Source organism: Protobothrops mucrosquamatus, unplaced genomic scaffold (assembly GCF_001527695.2).
Source record: "Protobothrops mucrosquamatus isolate PMUCROS unplaced genomic scaffold, P.Mucros_1.0 scaffold181, whole genome shotgun sequence".
NCBI classification, from domain to species: Eukaryota; Metazoa; Chordata; class Lepidosauria; order Squamata; family Viperidae; genus Protobothrops; species Protobothrops mucrosquamatus.
Genome location: NW_015386540.1, coordinates 3,025,116 through 3,034,975, shown reverse-complemented (window position 1 = coordinate 3,034,975; position 9,860 = coordinate 3,025,116). Strand labels below are relative to the sequence as shown.

General features: G+C 38.6%; 1 protein-coding gene across 1 annotated transcript in view; it reads right to left on the bottom strand.

The window, feature by feature from the left end:
• Window positions 1-1,239: 1,239 nt before the first annotated feature.
• The window catches only part of LOC107285489 (echinoderm microtubule-associated protein-like 6), a gene marked incomplete at its 3' end in the record, with an annotated part of 49,099 nt that continues 40,478 nt past the window's right edge, over window positions 1,240-9,860 (bottom strand). Inside the window, exons 11-14 of the mRNA XM_015813676.1 lie at window positions 8,206-8,373; window positions 7,332-7,438; window positions 3,251-3,369; window positions 1,240-1,426 (exon numbers count right to left, since the gene is read on the bottom strand). Coding sequence (XP_015669162.1) covers window positions 1,240-1,426; window positions 3,251-3,369; window positions 7,332-7,438; window positions 8,206-8,373 — 581 coding nt within the window. The remainder of the gene's footprint in view (window positions 1,427-3,250; window positions 3,370-7,331; window positions 7,439-8,205; window positions 8,374-9,860) is intronic.

Here is a 9,860-nt window from a genome sequence, read left to right as displayed (position 1 = left end):
AAACAGGGCACCGTGGTGAAAACAGAGTGCTGTGTGGCAAAAACAGGGCGGCACTAACGAGTGTCATGCAGGCACTAGCACCGCCCCATTTGCATCGTGCACGCTCATGGCCCCTCCCTTTCCCTCCAGTCTGCCAACTGAGAAAGGTTGGAGACCTCTGTTTTATCAGGAGACAAGAAGCATAGAGTATTACCCTTAACATTTTCTCTGATCTTTTAATTATTTTGATAGGCAGATTAGGGGAAATAGTTCTTATGTATAAGGATTAACTATATAATATATTCTAGATAGATATGTTTCCAATTAATCAAGTGTGACTTTTACAGAATTTTTTTATATTTGATGGAACGTAATAGATTGAAGGAATAAAACAGAGGGTTTTATTCCTCATGAAATAATAGATACAATACTTAGCTTAAAGTAGTTCCAAATCCAACAGAAATGCTTATTATTGCTTGATTTGCCTGCTCAACTTTAGGCAGGGTTACTTGGGTTTCAACGAACCACTGGTAGCCTCTCAATTGAATTATAATTCCTCAATGTAACAATTGGTTTCCTGAAATTGCAAGTTTTCTATTGATGATTCCTAGTTGCCGCTCACATATTCTATACATGGGAGAAGTTTTACTTTGGCCTGAATTGGAGCATTGCTTTTTATGGGCAAATGTACTAGTTCTCCTGTACAATAACTGGATGTGTGTTTGCCCAGATACAAAAGTTGAATCAATAATCCATACATTATAACACTACGCATTGTAACACTCATGGAATCTGGCACTCATAAACCCACATGGTCAGAAATGTTAGCTATCTCTCTGATCAAGAAAGTATACCGGTAATCTTCCTTCTGTAAGACTTAACTTGGGCAACAACTACAAAGGTTACCATGTTTCTAGCAATAGTTATGGCTTGCAGAAACCAGATGATACCCTCTTCTCATTACTGTTTCAACTTCGGGGATATTTTTATATTTAAAATTTTGTATTTATATTTTTATTGGTCTGAGACTATAAATAAATAGTTGATAGATGTCCTTTTAAATGAGGAATAGACTGCCATAACTGCAGTTGGTGCAGTTGGAAACCCATTATTAATCTAACTAATTGAACTACAGTCCACAAAATTTGGATTGTTATAAATATGTGCCAAACATTTCATTTCCTGGATTGAATCCTGTATGTGAGAAAATCTGTATTTTTAACTTTAATTTGCCAGTGATCATGTTTCTTACATACTCACCTGCCCAGTAGCAACATAATCTTTCATAGGATGGATGGCAAGACTGAGAATGTCATCATCATGACCAAGATATAGTCTTTGGGTGTGCTGCTGTCTATTATACACCACAGCAACAGCAGCAATATGATAAACCACTTCTCCAGTCTGTGTGTAGAATAAATTGTTTCGACAATCATAGCCTCTATAACTGAAATCAATAGAAAAAAAATCAACAGGTAAATAAGTCAACAAGACTCTGGTTAGTTGAGGAAGCAAAGGAACATGTACTGTGATCTTAGTGTTATCATTTATATTGAATCATATTTTGCTGAAATTAAAAGGGCTTATTTCTAATCAATATCTATCTATCTATCTATCTATCTATCTATCTATCTATCTATCTATCTATCTATCTATCATCAAGAAATTATATGGCTAATTCACTCACAGTGACTCCAAGCAGCTTGCAGAATTAAAACCTCTGATACAAAACCCAATAAACCCTCATCCTCTTGTTGACAACAATCAAACAACCACTTAATGCACTCTATATCAGACCTGCTGGCAAAATCATGTCTTCAATGCCTATCAAAGATTATCAATCTTATCTTTGCAGGGATGATGTTCCATATATTAGGATATAAACTATTATATATTATGATATAAGCTCAAAGTAGCAGAGGGACATACTTGGTGTTTGAATAATATTAAAAACAGAATTTATTTCAGTTTATATTTGAATAATATGAAGTTAATATAAAGTCTGCATTATTTGTATTAAAATGTATTAACTGTATTATTTTTATTAAAATGTATTCATTATATATATATATATATATATATATATATATATATATATATATATATATATATATATATATATATATATATATATATATATATATATATATATATATATATATATATATATATATATATATATATATATATATATATATATATATATATATATATATATATATTATACTGCTTTATCAGTTTTAGATGTTAGATACTATCTAATATCCTAGCTGTCAGAGATGATAAATAAATCCCAGAAATAAAAGAATAAAAGAAATAAATAGTGGTCAATGACCAAAATAGTAATGGCTTTGTACTGAGAATGGTACAGTCTTTTTGCATAAGGGAAATGATCAAACTTGGAAGGATTATGACAAGGATATATAATCATTTCATTAAAACAAATCTTAAAAGGACAGGGAGAACCTCAAATACAGCCTAGTAAAAAACATTCTAAGGAAATATACATTGCTGGAGAGTGAGCAAAAAGGGGATTGGGGGAAAATATGTACAGTAGCTGGCTGATACCACAACAATGAACACTGTGTTAACAGATTAACTCTTCAATTTTAATCAGAATAGAGCTGAAAGGGACCTTGGAGGTCTTCTAGTCCAACCAACTGCTCAAACAGGAGACCTATACCATTTCAGATGTTAACACTGTGTTGCAGTCATACTTACCTTTATTTCAAAGTCAACAGCAGATTTGGTGTTGTGTAAGAAAGAGGAAGGAAGAAAGCCATAACCAAAGGCAAAGATCTGAACAGAAAATCAGTATTCCTTGATTTATAATTATCAACAAGGTTTTATACCTGGCATAATATATCCATCTTTCTCTTAGCCCTGCATTCCCAAGCAGGCACAACAAAATACATAGGTAACTTTATTATAGAGAATCAGGAAGCCCTATCCACAATGAAGATTTGCACGAATCAGCATGCAGAAAACCTGCCTGATATACAGCACTATGTAGGTTCAAATCCTGAGACTCTTCCTCCCTCCTCTTTGAGTTAATGGATTTGTGGCTGCTTTGTTTTCAGCCCTGAAGCTCTCTACCCTTGATTACTAAATAGCTTTCTCCAATGTAAGAATCAGAGTGTCTCACCTTACCCATTTCATTTCTTAATTCCAGGCATAGATTTTAAATCTAAAGACTATTTTTGTTTAAGAATGGGTTATCTCTTTCTTTCTGTAAACTACCAAAAAAGTTATTGTTGAAAATTTATTATACCCATGTATAAATTGCAGCTTTAAACTGTCATCGGGGGCTCTCTCTCTCTTAAGGAAGGGCACTGAATGGCTTTTCTCTTTACGTTGCTGTTTCAGTTGAGGTAGATCTTCTTTGTAAACCTGCAAAAAAGAAGGAAAAATTACTTTTTAATTATAAGCTCATAATAAGTAATTCAAATTGCTTCTTATTGTTTGCTGGTATTATTGCTGGTAATTTGAAAGATCTTTGTCATTGTCCTGTATCATATCTTTTTCCACTCTAATGACTGAAAAGTATTAGATTACAATTTTCATAATTCTCATCCTTATTGTGCTGTAGTCTAATATTTCTAGAATAGAATTTGCCCAAATTGGGGAAGGCTGCTATACTATGTAATCAGCTTGTTTGAAAAAACAACAACAATTCTTTAATTTTCCAATTGGAAATGGTAAGCAATAATCTATATCTGCAAATAGTGAACCTATCCCTTAGAATTCTGGAGAAGGGGAACTGGATCAACAAATACTGAGTCCAGCAAAAGGTTTTTATGGAGTGGACAGCTTTTGGGGAATAGTGTCATTTGTATATCAAAGAAGTCCTCTTCCAAGCAACAACACTGTAATTTCCCAAGGGTTATATACAGACACTAAATTTCCACTAATATAAAAACCAGTTTCCAAAAGCAATTTATGCTTGAATCTATTTAATGAAACTTGTAACCCAAATGTTTAGCTGGGGAGAAAAAAATAAAAAAACAAAAAGTTGAAGCTCTTGTCTTGTGTCAAGCATATAGTTAGACATAAAAGAAGAAATTGGGTTTTTTTTTCCAATTTTTTATTTTATGTGAAACATTAAAATAGAAACTCCAAAAAAAAAGCTAAACTACACACAAAAATGTGCATAAGAATAAAAAACAAAACAGACATATAGTTAAATTTCCACCCTAATTGAATACTGATAAATATATTTCAAAGGTAATTGTGAAGCAGACATACAATTTATGAATTTCTACTACACTGTTTACCCACATCTATCTACTATATGGAAATATAGTTAATAGGTAAAAATGTTAGTTCTCTAACTAAATTGCAGAAATTTTTATGGAGGCTCTCTGAACTTTCAGGAAACATTCTGCAGAGGAAAGGGGTTGGAATAAGAATGTGAGGCTATTATTCAGAACAAAATATTTCTTGTGAAATAGAAAGTAATTATATATTTTTTGCTCTAAATCATTATATCCACAGCCCATCTCAGAAGCTAAAGTATATAATGTGTGATGGTACCTATGGACTGAATTGACTTACTCTTAAATTAATCTTGGAGTCCTAGTGGAGTTAGTGAATTTATACTCGGTCGTCACACGACGTCGACGGTTTTTTCGGTTGTGTCACGATCCGACGTAATTGTCTCCCTATCTTAGTTCTAGTACACTTCATAATTATGGTGAAATGTTACGGAACCATTCCGGTGTGAACCTTATGACGTAGGTCAAAACCAGTGGTGCTACATTTTTAGATGTTGAGACTCTAGAACAGTGGTGGTGAACCTATGGCATGGGTGCCAGAGGCGGCACTCAGAGCCCTCTCTGTGGGCACGCGTGCTGTCACCCCAGCCCCGCCTCCCCCCGTGGCCCTCACCAGCAGCCTCCCTGGAGGAGAATTGCCCCCGGATGTGGCCTACATGGAGCAGCGCAGCCAAGGACATAGCCGGGCAGCAGGGACAAGACTCCGCCCTTGTGCCCCATAGCATGCAGATGCTGCTGCGGGGTGTGGTCAGAGGGCGTGGCTACCATGGTGCTGCGCGGCTGCCTTGGTGATCTGCTGCGGGCCATGGAGGCGGTGCGTGTCCCTGCAGGTGGGCGGAGCAGGCAGGGTGGGAAGCGGAGCGGGGGCGGGTGGTTTTTGGGCACTCGGTCTCTAAAAGGTTCGCCATCACTGCTCTAGAAAGAGTACAGAGAAGAGCAACAAAGATGATTAGGGGACTGGAAGCTAAAACATATAAGGAACGGATGTTGGAATTGGGTATGTCTAATTTAATGAAAAGAAGGACTAGGGGTGACATGATAGCAGTATTCCAATATCTCAGGGGTTGCCACAAAGAAGAGGGAGTCAAGCTATTCTCCAAAGCACCTGAAGGCAGGAAAAGAAGCAATGGATGGAAACTAATCAAGGAGAAAGCAACCTAGGACTAAGGAGAAACTTCGTGACAGTTAGAACAATTAACCAGTGGAACAACCTGCCTCCAGAAGCGGTGAATGCTCCAACACTGGAAGTTTTTAAGAAGAGACTGGACAGCCATTTGTCTGAAATGGTATAGGGTTTCCTGCCTGAGCAAGGGGTTGGACTAGATTGCCTCCAAGGTGCCTTCCAACTTTGTTGTTGTTGTTGTTATCAGTATGGATAAACATTATCTATATATTTTCTTATATCCTTCAAAACTTTTTACATAAAATATGTAGCAGGGGATGTTCAAACAATATATTTCTAGCTTCACCAAATATACTGGGAAAAAGGCATTTAGGATCATTGTGAATCATTGGATCATAATTAACATTAAGATCACTTTTGCTTCCTTCTAGGAACTTTATTCAATTGATTTGAGCTTTTCACTGATAAAGGACCACGATTCCTATATGATTTCTTGATACATGTTTATCTTTTATTTACACTAAAAAAGATGGCCCAACATCTAATTAACACAAACATGTTGCAACAGTCCTTATCAAATAATTTAAATATATATTTATTTATTTATTAAAAAAATATTTTTTAAAACAACAAAACATAACACACATACACACAGTGTATACTCCTCCTTTTTTTTAACAGCAATTTCATAACGGTAATCTTCTATTATTTACATTTACCCCCCTTATTCTTCTTTAGATATATTTGTCCTTGTTGTCCCGTTGTTTCTTGTTTACATTTTTCTTCCTTCATACTATACCTCATACTAAAAATAATACATATTATTACTATACATTATTATACACACATTTTCCACTTTTGACTTTTCCACATTTATTCTCCTTTTATTATTTCTAGTCTCCAACCAATCATACCACTTATTCCATATTAGATAGTACTCTGTATCTTCCTTTTCTTTTATCTCTTTTGTTAATTTGTCCATCTCAGCACAGTCCAGGATTTTTCTTATCACTTCTTCCTCTAATGGTATATTCTCATTTTTCCAGAACTGTGCGTATACTATTCTTGCTGCCATTGTTATATGTAGAATTAAGAACCGTATTTCTTTACTATATTTTCTGTTTAAAATACCCAGCAGAAAGATCTCTGGTTTCCAGTCTATGGGCTGGTCTATTATTTCTTCCATCCATCTTCTTATTTTAGTCCAGTATTTTTTTACAACTGGGCATGTCCACCATAAATGATAATATGTTCCATGTACTTTTTTACATTTCCAACATGTTGGCAAATTGTTCTGGAACATCTTGGCAAGCTTTGCTGGTGGAAGATGCCATCTATAAAACATCTTCAACTGGTTTTCCTTGAATGCCGCTGACATAGTCAATTTTATGTTTATATTTAAATAATTATTTAAATCAGGGTTCCCCAACCCCTGGACCATGGATCGCTTCATTTGTGCATGTGTGGGATTTAGGTTGCACGTGCGACACCATCCCACCTGCCACTGAAACCACCAAAGCCTCCACCGTTCTGTAGAACCAGAAAGGTTCGGAACCTCTGATTTAAAATTACATAGAATGTATTTATTTAACATATTTCTCTGCCCATTGACAATGCTGAACAAATGTGCACAGGAGGGGGCAGTATGAATCTGCTCTGTAATCATGGGGCCAAACAGTGTCCGAGTGCATGTTTATGTGTGAAAACAACAGAAACAAGTTGGAGGATGTAGCATCATAATCAAAGCCCTATATTTTTGGTATGGATGATGCATGCACTTAAAAAAGACAAGACTTCAATTACAATAGTGTAAATACCATCTTGGCTATTTTATCTTCCCTACAGATGTCACTGAATCAACAGGTGTATTTTTTTCCAGATATTTATTTTTAGTATGATGCAATGGCATTTCAACTGTTCCTGATCTAATGATATGATACTGCAATGTTACTCACCTGTCGAACATAATTGATTTGAGCTTCTTGCTCAATATCTGAATCTAATTCTGGCACATCAGATAAATCAGAATCTGATTCTTCACTGTAGGAATCTATGCCACAATCTGCAGAATGGATGAAATAATATTATTTAGTAATTCTTTAAAAATAATTCTCAGTGCCAGGAAAGATATGTAAAATCTCAGTTCTGACATGTTAAAACATTTGCAAACGATCTTGGACATAGTGAACATTTTTCACTTGACAGTAAAATATACAGAACTAAGCCAAAAATGAAAACGAAGCACAATCTTAAATAAGCACATTCTCTTTTCAGTGATCCTTTCCATAAATTTCCAAGTGGGGAGTAGAGATTAAAATAAAAGGCAATGTACGTGTTAGACTTGAGTACAGGTAGTCCTTGACTTACAACAGTTCATTTAGTGACCGTTCAAAGTTACAATGGCACTGAAAAAGTGATTTACGACCATTTTTCATACTTATGACCATTGCAGCAGCGCCATGGTCACGTGATCAAAATTCGGACAGTTGGCAAATGATTCATATTTATGATTGTTGCTGTGCCCCTGCATCATGTGATCACCTTGTGTGACCTTCTGACAAGCAAAGTCAATAGGGGAGCCAGATTCGTTTAACAATCATGCTACTAACTTAACTGCAGCGACTCACTTAACAACTGTGACAAGTAAGGTCGTAAAGTGGGAAAAAACTCTCTTAACAACTGTCTCGCTTAGCAACAGAAATTTTGGACTCAATTATGGTTGTAAGTAGAGGACTACCTATATTCTGGAGGATTAATGATTAAAAATTTCCATTTAAGGAAATTAGGACCTTTTAGTTCAATCGTATTTCAACATTCTAAAAATCTTACCTATACGGGCTGCTTCAAGGATTCCAGTTGTTACACCTTCTGGAATAAACCGCCATTGAAAAACAGAATGATCTGCACCTCCCGTACTGATTACCCATTGGAAGTCATGTGACCAGCGGACATTTGTAACATGAGCAGAATGGCCAACATATTTTCTGAATTTTGCACCTAAAATTAAAAAATAAAGATAATTGAACCCAAATCTGGCTAAAAAGTTGCCATACAGAAGCAAGACACACACAACACATACACAGATGTGCATGAAAGATATTGCAAATTTTATAAAATCACTTTTTAACTATATTCTGCATGAAATTTCAAAACATGATGCAACAGATCCATATATGCAGAAATGTTCTTTATTTCCCAATAGTTAGTAGTTTCGGGAAAAATACCGTATATACTTGAGTATAAGCCGAGTTTTTCAGCCCATTTTTTGAGCTGAAAAATGCCCCCCTAGGCTTATACTCGAGTCAATATTTTTCCCCAGTTCTTTGTGGACTTACAATATCCGAGCACCGTTTAAAGAGACGCCGAAGGAAGACGGTGCCCAACTGCGTGCCTTTCCCCCTTGGCGGGGTGGTCTTTTGCAAAGTCTTTTGCTCGGATATTGTAAGTCCAAAGCAGCGCGGGCGGCAGCAGCAGCAGCGGCGTCTCCCGCTCCGAATCCCAGGCTGGAGTCAAGCCCTTTTCAAAAGCGCCGGCTCGGGAGCGAAAGCAAAAGGGGCGGGGGAGTGGGGCTTCGTTCACGTGCGGATCCCCTACACTCGTATTTATTTACCATATTATGCCCCGGCTGGCGGCGGCAGCAGAAACAGCAGCCTCCTTCCTCGGTTAGCTCCGATTCCCTCCCCCGTGTCGCCTCTGAGTTGCAGGACTCCGCCGCTTGTTTTATAAACCCTTGGCCGCTGCTCCATCTTTTCTTTTCCCACCAACCACCCCCCCTCCCTCAACCCCTCCCGCTTTGCAGAAACGCCTGAATAGTGAGAAGCTGGAACCGGGCGGGCGAGAGAGGCGGGCAGAAATAAAGGGGGGGGAAATCCACACACGCTTGCGCAGGGAAAGGGGGAAATGGGTGGGCCGGCCGGCTCCCCTCTCCTCTTTGTGTGTGTGTGTGTTTGTCTCTCTCTCTCTCTCTCTCTCAATTCTCCCCCACCCCAAAAGCAGGGAGGGGGCGACCTTACAAAAGGGAGGGGGCTTCTCCCGGTTGCGGGGAAGGCTGGAGGTGCGCCTTTCTCGGCCAGCCCGGGTAAATTCGGCCGTATTCTTCATGTGATGCTCCAGGTACGGCCCTCCCCCCTTCCCTTCCGTTCCCTGCGGCGCTGCATGTCGAGGCCGGAATACCCCGGGCCGCCGCAGCCAAGCGCGAGGGGGAACGCTAGACGCCTCGCGCGAAGGGGGGAGGCCTGGCGATGCTGCGCCCTGCCAGGCGCTCACCGACAGGGCCGGGGGGGCCGAGGCGGCCAGGGAGGAACAGCCAACTGCCGGCAACCAGCCGGAACTGCTGGGGCCGGCCCGTATTGAAGAATACGGCCGAATTTACCCAGGCTGGCCGAGAAAGGCGCACCTCCAGCCTTCCCCGCAACCGGGAGAAGCCCCCTCCCTTTTGCAAGGTCGCCCCCTCCCCGCTTTTGGGGTGGGGGAGAATTGAGAGA